The sequence below is a fragment of the Tupaia chinensis genome, unplaced genomic scaffold, assembly GCF_000334495.1.
Source record: "Tupaia chinensis unplaced genomic scaffold, TupChi_1.0 Scaffold000187_1, whole genome shotgun sequence".
NCBI lineage: Eukaryota > Metazoa > Chordata > Mammalia > Scandentia > Tupaiidae > Tupaia > Tupaia belangeri.
In genome coordinates, this window is record NW_006159662.1 from 4,220,659 (window position 1) to 4,234,238 (window position 13,580).

General features: G+C 41.2%; 1 protein-coding gene across 2 annotated transcripts in view; it reads left to right on the forward strand.

Annotated features, from left to right (window-relative positions):
* SMURF2 (SMAD specific E3 ubiquitin protein ligase 2) overlaps positions 1-12,704 on the forward strand; it is a gene marked incomplete at its 5' end in the record, with an annotated part of 60,801 nt that extends 48,097 nt beyond the window's left edge. For both annotated transcript variants that reach the window (XM_014587175.2, XM_027771168.1), the window contains 6 exon segments: positions 1,488-1,666; positions 3,460-3,597; positions 5,641-5,761; positions 8,212-8,413; positions 9,705-9,780; positions 10,097-12,704. In XM_014587175.2, coding sequence (XP_014442661.1) covers positions 1,488-1,666; positions 3,460-3,597; positions 5,641-5,761; positions 8,212-8,413; positions 9,705-9,780; positions 10,097-10,196 — 816 coding nt within the window.
* Positions 12,705-13,580: the final 876 nt, after the last annotated feature.

Consider the following 13,580-nt stretch of genomic DNA (forward strand, 5'->3'; position numbering starts at 1 on the left):
TACAAGGGCATGCTTTATGGCCTTTACAGTGATTATGTGGGTAAGGGGTTGATGGCATGTGAAGATGGTGTTCATGATATGTTCGGTGATAAGGTTAGAAAATAGTATAATAAGAGGGACCAGCAGTTAGCGTAATGGCTATGTCGCTGGACTCCCATATAGCCGACTGCAGTTTGAGTCCCGGTCCTGGTGACTTAAACTCACGCCAGGCGCGTGTGCCCAAGATCCTGAGAGGAGAATGGAGGAGAAGGGATTGCGACGTGGCCATCTCCCCCTGGGGGGGGTGATGTCTCGCTTTCTGTCTCTATATCTCTCTCTGTCTGTCTGGCGAGCACACACGCCCTATAGCAAAAACCTCTCCAAAAAAAGAAAAGAAAACAGTATAATACACTTTTGGGAAACATGTATACAGGTAGGCCTTGAAGGCCCTGCATTATAATATCAACAACGATCGCTGGGTATTAGAAAATGGGTAGTTTTCATTTTCTTCCCTTGCTCGTCTGCATTTTATTTAAATACTTCATAGTGAACATGTATTACTTTAAGTTTTTTTTTTTTTCCTCCATAGGGTACATGTGCTCACCAGAGAGCAGAGAGACAGAGAGGGAAAATGAGCAATCACCCCCTCAGGGGGGATGGCCACACTGCAGTCCCTTCTCCATTCTCCTCTCAGGATCTTGGGCACTCATGCATATATGCCTGGCATGATTTTTTTTTTAAAGAATTGTTTTATTTAACTTTATTCATTCATTTATTCATTCATTCAGAGTGACAGGATGGGGGTGGGGAGAGAAGGTGAGAAAGCAAGCCGCCAGGTCCGGGACTTGAACTGCAGTAGGCCATGTGAGAGTCCAGCGCCCTTAACCACTATGCCACCTGCAGACCTCCTGACCCCCTCGTGATTTTTAAGCCACTGAATCTGAGACTCGAACTGTGGTGAGGCATGTGGTACTCTAGCTGTCTTAACCACCACACCAGCAAAATCATGGCAATGTTAATTCAAGTCTGACACCAAATCCCTTCCCTTAAATCTGTGGTGTTATCAAGTTCAGTTTCTGGCTGGGTTGAGGAAGGAGGAAGTTGTAGGCCTGAAATTTATTTTCTGTGACAGAGGATTCTGCAGGAGGTGAGAGATAGCAAACAGGTCTATGGATATACAGTGAAACTGCAGTGGCACGATAGTTTGGACTTATTTTCAAAAACGTACAGTTTACAGAATGACTACTGTACCCCTTTGAGAGAGACATCGACTCTTTGTAAAATGTGATTTCTTAGTGATGTAGAGAATCTTGAGCGTGCCCTGTAGAGACACTCCCTGATGATTATTGAGCTTTGATATGATAACCTCTCCCATTTAAATAGTTGTAGAATAAAAATTTTATGCTTCTTATCAAAAAGATTAATTTGCTTTAATATTTCATTTTTATTAAAAATATCCCAGGATACTTTCTAACTTGAGTGTTCATGTAAATTCTCTTCAATTCCAGGAACATTTATCATATTTCCACTTTGTTGGACGGATAATGGGAATGGCTGTGTTTCACGGACATTATATTGATGGTGGTTTTACGTTGCCTTTTTACAAGCAGTTGCTCGGGAAGTCAATTACTTTGGATGACATGGAGTTGGTTGATCCAGACCTTCATAACAGTTTAGTGTGGATACTGTATGTATCAACTTATATCTGTTCATGTAGTTAGTCTGAGCTTTTTTAAAAAAAGAAATGTTTCAAAACTGATACACATTTTTCAAAAATTAAAAAAGAAAGGCACAAAAACTATAGGGCCAATCCATGGTGGCATAGCGGTAGCTCAATACTTCAGAATGCAGGAGGCCACGTGGGTGGTTGGTGTTTGTTTCCTGGTGTCGACCTGTACATGTTGGGCTTGGGTTGGGGAAATCACACACTTTGTGAGATCCTTGTTGATGTTGCTTCTCTCTCTTTCTCTTTAAAAAAAGAAAATAAAAACTTGAGAAGTTAAATATGCGCGAAAACATCACAAGTTGTTATCCAAGTTGTAGGACCATATATAAGACCTTTTCCCTTTCTGCTCCTTTCCTTTACGTTGCCTTTTTACAAGCAGTTGCTCGGGAAGTCAATTACTTTGGATGACATGGAGTTGGTTGATCCAGACCTTCATAACAGTTTAGTGTGGATACTGTATGTATCAACTTATATCTGTTCATGTAGTTAGTCTGAGCTTTTTTAAAAAAAGAAATGTTTCAAAACTGATACACATTTTTCAAAAATTAAAAAAGAAAGGCACAAAAACTATGGGGCCAATCCATGGTGGCATAGCGGTAGCTCAATACTTCAGAATGCAGGAGGCCACGTGGGTGGTTGGTGTTTGTTTCCTGGTGTCGACCTGTACGTGCTGGGCTTGGGTTGGGGAAATCACACACTTTGTGAGATCCTTGTTGATGTTGCTTCTCTCTTTCTCTTTAAAAAAAGAAAATAAAAACTTGAGAAGTTAAATATGCGCGAAAACATCACAAGTTGTTATCCAAGTTGTAGGACCATATATAAGACCTTTTCCCTTTCTGCTCCTTTCCTACAAATTTCAAATTCCTTGAAGTTAGTGAGTGTGACTACTTTAGAAAGGAAGATGGATCTAGTACATGCTGTTTTTAAAGTACTGTGTATAATTATTTCCTCAGTGTATTGCAAGTTCTTTTCCAACATTACATATGTTAGAATAGCAAATTTCTGCTGTCATTGCTTTTAATGAAATGGTGATTGTGGGAACCATACTTTTAAAGTAAGAACTAAATTCTGTTTTGCAAGTGGTTGTTAGTTTGTGAAAATACACTGGCAGTTTACTTATTTTAAATATTGTAGTACTTATTTTATATAAAATACACAAGTAGCTTTCTCAGAGAGGATATTCAGGTGTTTGGTCCCTTGGGGGTACTCAGATTCAGTAACCCTCTTTTTTTTTTTTTTTTTTCTTTTTAAAAGAATTGTTTTATTTAACTGTTTAAAAAATTATTATTTATTTTATTTATTTATTTTGATTTGACCAGAGAGGGACAGAGAGAGAGAGAGATAGAAAAAGTGAGAAGGCAAGCTGCCAAGTCCGGGACTCAAACCACGATTGGCCAGCTAGGAGTCCAGCACCCTCAACCCCCATGCCACCTGCCAGCCCCTCAGTAACCCTCTTATCTGAATGCCAAACAGAATTGCATGTTCATGTGTTGGTAGTTCTAGCAGAACTCAGCTTTGACTAGGGCCATTCTCATTACTTAGCAGTGAAATGTCTCCTGTCAAAGAAAAGCTCTTTGACTTTTCTGCCCAAGATCTAGGTGGTGAAGTGGCATGAATACTAGTAAGAGGAATCTGACTTTATATTCGTCATAGCATAAAGATACCTTAATTTTACCTGTGTCACCAGTTAATACACCTATAGGATCTGTATTTTAGGTTGGCCAGTTATGTCTCTTTCTCTTTCTCCTCTCTAGTGAAAATGATATTACAGGTGTTTTGGACCATACCTTCTGTGTTGAACATAATGCATATGGTGAAATTATTCAGCATGAACTTAAACCAAATGGCAAAAGTATTCCTGTTACTGAAGAAAATAAAAAAGAATATGTCAGGTAAATACTTTTATGTTCTCAAGACTGAGACATTTTTAATGTTCTAGAATGGCAGTATGGCATTTAGCCAGTATTATTGCTACAAAATAGGGTTCCTTAGAACCTGATTACTTAAAAGCAACCGTTCATGGGACCAGCAGATGGTATAATGGTTACATCGCTGGACTCCCACATAGTCGACCATTGTTCGAGTCCGAGAACCATCAGCTTAAACCTCACACCGGGTATGTGTGTGTGTGCCCAAGATCCCGAGAGGAGAATGGAGGAGAAGGGACAGGGGTGTGGCTTTCCCCCACCTCCCCGGGGGGGTGATTTCTCACTTTCTGTCTCTCTGGTGAGCACATGCACCCTTTAGCAAAAATCTCTCTCTAAAAACAAACAAACAAAAAACATTCATTACTTTTCACAATTCCAAGGGTCAGGAATTTGGGCACAGAATGACAGGAATAGTACACTGCTATTTCATGAAGTATTACCTAGGACTGAAGCAGCAAGGTGGTCTCTTCACTCACACATGTGCCGCCTTTCAGCTAGGCTGGCCCCAGTGGCTGTGGGCCGGCTAGGACGGCTCTCTGCCGGGTTCACTGTCTGAGGTCTAGTTCACTACTGGCTGGGTTCCTTGGCTCACCCCCTGTGGTACTCTGCCTCTTCCATGATGTCTCCCTCACCCCCAGCTAGACTTCTCATGGGGGCGCTGGCTTCTGCAGCACAAAAGCAGAAGCTACCAGATCCTTTTGAGACCCAAGCCTGGTTCTAGCCAACACAACTTTTGTTTTTATAGTTTAGGGGAGTTGGGCAGCCCACGGTAAGTGTGGAGGGGGAGCTGGATGAAGGTGTGAGTGCCAGGAGCCTGGGGCAGGGGCCATGGGAGTGCCACTCGCACAGGGGCAGGCAGACATGCTTTCACGCTTTCTAGTTCACACTCACTTGGAGACAGCGCATTGTAAGTTTAAGAGATACATAAAAGAAAACATTTAAGTTTATAAAATGAAAATTAGGAATTTTGAAATATTCGGTTTATGTAGCCTATGGTAACTACAGACTTAAAAATAATACTGTGGTAGTCAAATTTAGGAGTTTGAACTTCTCTATATATACAGAGAAAAATGCGTGCTGTACTTTTTAGTATAGATTATGTTGCTAGATCGTGTTGGCTAAAATTGTCCTAGTTTAAAATGAGCCCATCAGTCTCATACACTGTTCATGGCAGTGAAATTGGCATTGCTTTTTTGGAAAGCAAATTGATCACAGCTATGTAACTGAATGTGAACATGCCCATTCTAGCAGCAGCAGCAGCTTCTTCTTCTTTTTTTTTTTAATTTAGCTTTTTGCAACAGAGTCATGCACTTGCCAGAGAGGGGCAGACAGAGGGAAAGGGAGAAATTGCCCCCCTGGGGGATGGTCACACTGCAGTCCCCTCTCATCTCTTCTCCTCTTGGGATTTTGGGGATGCAACCACATGCTCCAAGTGTGATTTTCAAACTGCCAAGTCCGAGATTCAAACCACTGTCAGCCATGTGGGAGTCCAGAGCCTTAACTACCGTGCCACCTGCTGGCTCGTAGACATAATTCTTTTTTTTTTAAAGGTTAATTAGGGCCAGCAGGTGGTATGGTGGTTAGGGTGCTGGACCCCCACATGGCTGACTATGGTTTGAGTACTGGGTCTGGTGGCTTGCTTTCTCACTCCCACACTCCCCGTCTCTGGTGAGTGCATGTGTCCTATAGAAAAATGATAATAAATAAAATTAAATAATTTAAAAATTGAATGAATTAAATTAAGTCAATTACTATTCTTCAGTTTGGCCAGAGAGAAAGAGAGAGAGAGAGGGAGGAAGAGTGAGAATGCAAGCCATCAGGTCTGGGACTCATATTGTGGTTGGCCACATGGGAGTACAGTACCTTAACCACCATGCCACCTGCTAGCCCGTAGACTGACTTCTTAATGCTATGCACTCGTAAAGCGCAATGTTCTAGAAGTGCAGCTTCGTAATGATTACTAGGTCTGAATACATGTGGTCTGTGGCATCACCCCCGTCTCTGCAGGCTCTATGTGAACTGGAGGTTTTTACGAGGCATTGAGGCGCAGTTCCTGGCACTACAGAAAGGATTTAACGAAGTAATTCCACAGCATCTGCTGAAGACATTCGACGAGAAGGAGTTAGAGGTCAGTGCATTAATGTTGTGACATCTTCTAATATAACAGAGAGACTGGGATTCTTTTCTTTCTTTCTTTCTTTCTTTCTTCTTTTTGGAGAAATTTTTGTATAGGGCGTGCGTGCTCGCTGGAGAGACAGAGAGATAGAAAATGAAAAATCACCCCCTAGGGATGATTTTGGAAGAAATACATAAAATAAACTTGGAAAAAATGAATATGATTTATTCATTAACTTCAGTGTTCTTTTCTAACTAACTCTGTTAACAGACCTGTTAGCAAACAAATCTGAAAAGATTGGTTCTACTCCATGCTATCCCCGTTTCTTTTGTGATTGAGTTATTCATAGTGACGTGGCCAGAAGCAGGTAGTCAGAAGGAGGAGGAAAGCAGACGAATGGCAGTGGAGTCAAAATATAGTACATCTTCATCTCTTTTTACAGGGACTGAGGAACTTGGCTCTGGTAATGGCCACTCCTCTGAAGAAAATAATTTAGGGGGAAGAGTATCTTTTTTTTTTTTGGAGAGATTTTCGCTATAGGGTGCGTGCGCTCGCCAGGCAGACAGAGAGAGACATAGAGACAGAAAGTGAGAAATCACCCCCCCAGGGGGGATGGTCACACCGCAGTCCCTTCTCCTCCATTCTCCTCTTGGTATCTTGGGCATGCATGCACACACGCCTGGCGTGAGTTTTAAGCCACCGGGTCCGGGATGCGAACCGTGGTCGACTACATGGGAGTCCAGTGACATAGCCATTAGGCTAACTGCTGGTTCCTGGGAAGAGTATCTTTTGTGTTATAAATATAGCCACAGGACCAGCAGATGGCGTAATAGTTATGTCACTGGACTCCCATATAGTCGACTGTGGTTTGAGTCCCAGACCCGGCGACTTAAAACTCATGCCTGGCACGTGTGCATGAGTGTCCAAAATCTCGAGAGGAGAGTGGAGGAAAAGACATTGCAGCATGTCCATCCCCTCCTTTCTATCTCTCTGTCTCTCTGGCAAGCGCTCATGCCTTATAGCAAAAATCTCTCTCTCAAAAAAATAATTTATTTATGTTTATATGTATATATATTTTATATACACACATACACACACACATCCATCCATCCATCCATAATCCTATTTGGATAACCTCTTTCTTGTTCATCCTGGCTTTGATTCAGTAATCTTTTTTGGAACCCTCTAACACTTCATTAGAGATTTTACTTGGTAGGGTTAAAGTTTATTATATAGTTTCTCCTACTAAGGAAATCATTAAACATTTTAGAAATACATGTATACTATTTATTTTAGAGTTAGACTGGATTAACAGGATTAGTTTTACATAAAATCTAGGATTTGCGTGTTACATTATGTTTTATGCTATATATTATCATAATTCCTTTTTATCAACATATTAGATTAGCAAAATGAGTCAGTCTTGCACCCCAAGGAAATGTATGAAAAATGTCAAAATGATTTTGATACAGTTATCTGTACTGACTAGCTATCAGGATGCTAAGCAGATGTGTTCATATTCTCCATGCTTTAATATGATTGAAGATTATTAACTAAAGGGTGGTAATCACTTTTTTAAAAAAAGAGGTTTTTGCCTTACAGCATGTGCGCTCGCTCGGGGGGGAGAGAGAGAGACAGTGAGAGAGAAAGTGAGAAATCACCCCCCAGGGGAGATGACCACACCACAGTCCCTTCTCTTCCATTCTCCTCCTGGGATCTTGGGCACACATGCACACGTACCCAGCATGAATTTGAAGCGACCAGGTCTGGGACTCAAACCACGTCGGCCATATGAGAGTCCAGCAACATAACCACTGTGCCACCTGCTGGCCCTGTTAATCACTTTTTCAGTGCACATTTCTTGGGTTGCTGTGCATGGCTGTTTGCTTCCATGGGATAGCAACATAGAGGTGACTGCTGTGTTATAGCAGAGGGCTACTGGCTAGGGGAGGCGAACTGGATTGCTTCATATCACAAAACTGGTAAGTATTGAAACCAGTATCATGCAGTGTGGGTTTAGGAAGGTACATGTAAACTGTATTTCCTCTTTGGGTGTCCATTTCTGCCCATTTTTTGCTATTTTGGAATTCTATGGTGAAATTAGGTAGCCTTGTTCAGAATTCTTTCATCTTGCCAGGTCCATCACAGCTCTCAGCTGTGGCTCTCAGCTCCTGGAAGTGTGGGAGAGAGCTAAAGTGAGTTAGAGACCTCTGGAACTTTAAAAAAAAAAAAAAAAAAAAGACAGGTCTTGTTACCCCAGATGCATAGAATTAAAATCTGTGAGCAATAGGACCTGGTGTGTCCATTTTAGCAAAGCTTTCCAGATGATTCCTACATGCCCCTTAGATTGAGACCCACCGAACAAGAACCAGCACTGCAAACTTCAAGTTCTGGGTTGAGGAATTTGGAGCATGGCTTTGGATCCACTGGCTCATTACTGATGTTAGCTGGTATTTTAACAGCTCATTATTTGTGGACTTGGAAAGATAGATGTTAATGACTGGAAGGTAAACACCCGGCTAAAACACTGTACACCAGACAGCAACGTTGTCAAGTGGTTCTGGAAAGCTGTGGAGTTTTTCGACGAAGAGCGACGAGCGCGATTACTTCAGTTTGTGACCGGGTCCTCCAGAGTGCCTCTGCAGGGCTTCAAGGCGTTACAAGGTAGGGGTCTGTGGGACAGATGGGCAGAGTGGCGTCCGAGCCACTGGGCTGTGGAGGAGGGGGAGGGTGCCAAGTGAAGGGCTTACATATATATATATTTACAAACCATGTGCTTATTACAAAGGTACTCATTTCACTTGACTTCTTGACTGTAACTCTCACGTGGTGATACCTTCTTCTCCTTCCTCTCTCTTGTTCCCCTCCCAAGAGCCTTTTCTGCGGTGTTCTCTGTGGTTGTAGTGAGTGCCGCATGTTAGAGACATATGTGCTCATGCTCTGCCTTTCATTTCTGCTCACTTTGCTTTTAATTCTGTCGCACATTCCCATAGGGAAGTCATCCACGCCTCTTTTCCCATCTCCACCTGGCAAAATGTTTGCTCTCCTGGGATGCCCCCCCCTTCTACTTTCCTGTTCTTCCTTTTAATAGAAAGAGGCAGCATGGGTTGTTAAAGCCGTCTGTTTGGTCAATCACTTTAATTATTGCATGGCCTTGGACCATTTATTCACAGCCACATTCCATTTTTAAGAATGGTTTGCCATGGAAGAAGCTGTTCAATTTTTGGATGACTTGGTAATATTGCTAATGGTTGTGGCACCTCACTGGCTGGGGGTGGGAGTGGGGGACCGTTGCTTCTGTTACCTTTCAAGCCCTTCATCTTCACAGTGCTGCTGCTAGTGACGAGTGAGGGTACATGAAGCAAGACTGGTACATAACTCAGCAGTGCTGCCCACAGAGCATGCCCGAGAGTCGGGGAAGGCCATCTGGGTTGTGCTCACTCGCCCCGTGGGGAGCTCATTGTCCTCACATTGCCCAGATGCCCTCGTGTTTATCCTGCATATATTTGTGTGGGGTGTCTGTGTTAACTGAAATCTAGTCTATAGTCAGCTAGTATTTCGCTCTCGGCCCAGCTTGAGTCATGAAATCTACATTTGCATCAGGTTGTCATCTTTTTTATGTGGCATATGAGTTTTATTTTGGATTTGCCCAAGTACTCTTCTTCTCATTCTTTTGGGATATTGATTTTCTTTAAAAGATAATAGCAAAAGGATTTCAATACTGAACTTTTTCTCCAATTGAAATTCTACCCTGTTAAGGGATCTGCCTTATTCTAGTTCGGTTCCAGCTTTCAAAACTCAGGTTCTGTTCCTGCTGCCCTGTGGTAGCACTGTGTGGGTTGATCAGAACTCCCCTATCTCTAGAACCTGTGGTTTATGTACCAGTTTTATTCTAAGATTCTGGAGACTAATGCATGGACCTGCAGTGATGTGACCCACATTTCCTCCTTTGCAGGTGCCGCAGGCCCCCGCCTCTTTACCATACACCAGATTGATGCCTGCACTAACAACCTGCCCAAAGCCCACACTTGGTAAGTAATTTTTGTAGCTTCTTTCCCCTGTCCATGGACGTGTTAGTTCTGAACAGATTAGAATGTTCCCTTATTGTTTTTACTGGCAAATAGACCTTAAAAGGGATGATAAGCAACTCTTTTTAAGAGATTTAAAAGTTGAGATTATTCAGAAATAGATAGGAAAACCCTAATGTAGTCATTTCTAGTTTAGAGAAATACACAACCTTTTCATCTCTATGATAGGAAGAGTGATGTGACTGTATTTACAGTACACTTGCTAGGCTCGTTTACTGATTCGAATGGACTGTGTAAACTTTGATGTGCTTATTCACAGCTTCAATCGAATAGACATTCCGCCCTATGAAAGCTATGAAAAGCTATATGAAAAGCTGCTAACAGCCATTGAAGAAACATGTGGATTTGCTGTGGAATGAAAAACTTCAAGGATTTATCCAGGACTCTGTTTATACCCCTGGCCGACAGCCTTTCAGCAGAGTTTCAAAGAATGCTGAAATACAGGAAAACACCCCCTCCCCCCTTTTCAAATTTTAGGACACTGTGAGGGGAAAGGACGATCTGAAATTCCTTCTCAAGGAAAAAAAAAAAGGTCTTTATGCTTTGCCATGAGGCCACATTCAGCTGCTATTTAAAATTAATATCTTGAACCTAAAGAATGCTGACTTTTCCTACATTTCCAGAGTTAGGCAGTATTCTACTACAAAGACTACTACTATTTTTATAAAAGTTAATGTATTCAAATACTTCACAGATTTCAAGGTCTCTCAAACATCAAGACAACTTCAGCAGTCGGTACAAGTCACATTTCATTTTGATTGAACACATGATTTCAAACAGCTCCTGTACTTGCTCTTTGTAAAAAATAAAATAAAATTATTTTGAATTATTCTGCCTTTGTAAACAATTGGCTAAAAGAATCATTGTCTTTAAGAAATTAAGCCATTTACGTGTTTAATTATGTTTTTTATAACAGAGCAGTATATTTTGCATTACGTGTTTCAGCCTAACCTATGTAGGTCTTTTTTATATTTTTCAAGCACAAATTTCCTGGGATACAGCTATTTAATTCTGGTTGTCAAATTCCTGATGCTGCAACCATTTAATCTAAACTTAGTAGTTCATTTGCTGTGATAAGATGTGTTCAGGGGCTCCCTCTTTTAAAAGACTTTTTTAAAAACACCTTTTTTTTAATATTGAATCAATATGATCAGGTATTTTGGATTTACTTTTCATCTTAAATCAAAATACTGCGTTTTTATAGCTTCTCAGAGCATGCGGATAAGGTGGGATTTTCATATTTTTGCTGGATCAGCTTACCTTTAATATATATATATATATACTGTTCCTGTAAACCAAAGTCTCTGACAAGTGCACCTAATTTATATTTTAATTTAATTACAGTGTAAGATTTTATCAAATAAATCATTCAGAAGCATTGTTTAGCTGCTCATAATTTTAATCAGTTAAATTATGAAAAATTTAAATGGTTACTCTAATGATTTTTTAGCAAGCTTAGAAAACCCTGCTTTTAACCAAACAGAATAAGGTGGTGGGGGTAATGTTGGGGTAAGTAGGGGTGTGATTACTGAGCAACAGTGGTCCCAACTCTGCTGTAAATTCAAAACCGAAGAGCTAATTTTGGAAGTAAGGGAACTCCAGTTACCCGGGTGTGGGAGAGCTGTACCTGATTCTGAAACGTTCAGACTTCACTCTCTGGGTACGTGGCATGTGGCAGGATCCTGAAGGCACTCAAGATTGGGTTGAGGGATTGGAGGATGCCAAAACCACAGTGGATTTCAAAATTCGACTGTCAAAAATATGCACTATTTTTTAAAATGTTGATGTGAAATAATCAAGAATCGCTCATTTTGATAACTTTAAATTTTACAACTTAATTACCAAGCAAATAGGTCCATTGTGGAGGAGGTTTCTTTCAGTCCTTGTTCCTGGAGTCAGAATGTGGAGGTGCCTCAGGAGTAAAGATTCGGAAGTGGAGGGACAGAGAGGGAGCGGAGGGACAGAGAGGGAGCGGAGCGGAAGGCCCTTGTTGGTATTTGAGCAGGGGCCTCCTACTCCCTGTTCTTACTGCCTTTCTCCCCGAGCAGCTTCATTTTTCTGTTTTATGTATGGAGATTCCAAGTCAGATTTATGGGATGGCAGTATGGAGGGAGGGGAATGAATGGGATAAAAAAGGTGGGTATTTTGCTGCTTTTAAGAAAAAGTCGAAAATGACTTGTGTAGTTTCTGAGTATTTTAATTTATTTCATCTGGCCAAATTTGCCTGCTACGAGCAAATAGGCGGTCACAGCCGTGCGTGGTGAGGCGCGGCGCACGTGCCGCCCTTTCCTTCTGTAGTTTTCCTGCTGCGTTCTGGTTAGTACTGAAAAGCATCTTCAGTGCCCAGAGATGGTCTCCATGCTCTTGGTGGAGTGAGTCTCGGTTTTCACGATAGCGCCCTCTTGATTGCAGTCCAGTGCTTTTGTATGGAAGCACTAGTGCCATTTGTATTGGGCCTCTTAAAATCCGTCAGTAAGGAAGAACATGAAGGACACTTTACAGAAATCAGAACTGACAGGGATCTGCAGGAGTAATGCAATGCTATTACCAGTTGTTGTCATGTCCAATATAAAGCAGGCAGATACCAGCGCTTTCTGAGTGCCTTTGTAAATGTATAATGACTTAATAGAACTTTAAAAGAAATTATGTTCCATAACAGTCTGTGGTATCACCAACATGATATATGAAAACCTGACTTAGATTTCAGTTTCAAAATTACATTACCTGATTACTTCCAAATAGGTGCTAGGAGACAACCACCCCCAGGCCGATGCGTCATTGAACCGTGGACTCGCACCTCGTGTTTAATGTGAATATTTATTCCCTCGCATCCCTCTTAACTCTTTTTTGTCCTTCCTCTAGTTGTGTTATTTCAGACATGTGATGTCACCGTCCATACTATTGCCTTTCCATCATGGTTGCTTAATCACAAATGGTGATTACTTTGTAGAGCTCATTTGCAGTACAGAGGTGAGTTTTGTGTCAGCTTTATTTCCGGGTGTAAAGTTTTTAAATAGCGCTGTGTACATTTTTGTTTTGCACATAGTTTGTTGCCCCAAATGGGCTTATTTTTTACCAAGTCTTTGTTCTTATATTTACAGTTCAGAGCACAAGTTTCTCTTCTTTTTGAAATAAAATGTAATTCACTTTATTTTACAACACTAAATCTGCTTAGAACATCCGGTGCATCAACCTGATGGCACGGGTGGGAGTTAGAGATCACGGCTGTCCTTCGTGGGACAGAGCAGCTCCTCCTGCTTCCGTTTGGAAGCTGCGGCCTACAGTCATGGTGCCCTTGGGGTATTTCACAGTCGCATGTTAGGATGATGATTGTACCAAATGCTGAGTCGTTTTATTTCTAGATGTAATTAGTTCACTCTATGTAATATTCTTCCTCCTCTCCAACTGACTTTAAAAACAAAGTTTTATCATTTACTTTGTATTTGTATTTATTGCAGAGTGTTTTAGCTTTGATATTCTTTGTATTTTCACTCGGTTGTTACATGAGCTTTATTAATAACATCTGTATAAATGGTTTTTAAAAATTAACTGTATGTGCCCATGCTGAAGTGGAGCAATAAAATGAATGCTGTTTGCACAGTCACAGCATCAATGTTTTTAAAGAATATCGAGTTTGCAATGAGTTGTTTTGGAAAAAAAAAAAAAGCATGGTTGTCTTGGTAGAGGGTGGCAGTCCCAGAGTCATGAGTATAAGGAGAACACACACTTTCCTCTGTGGATGC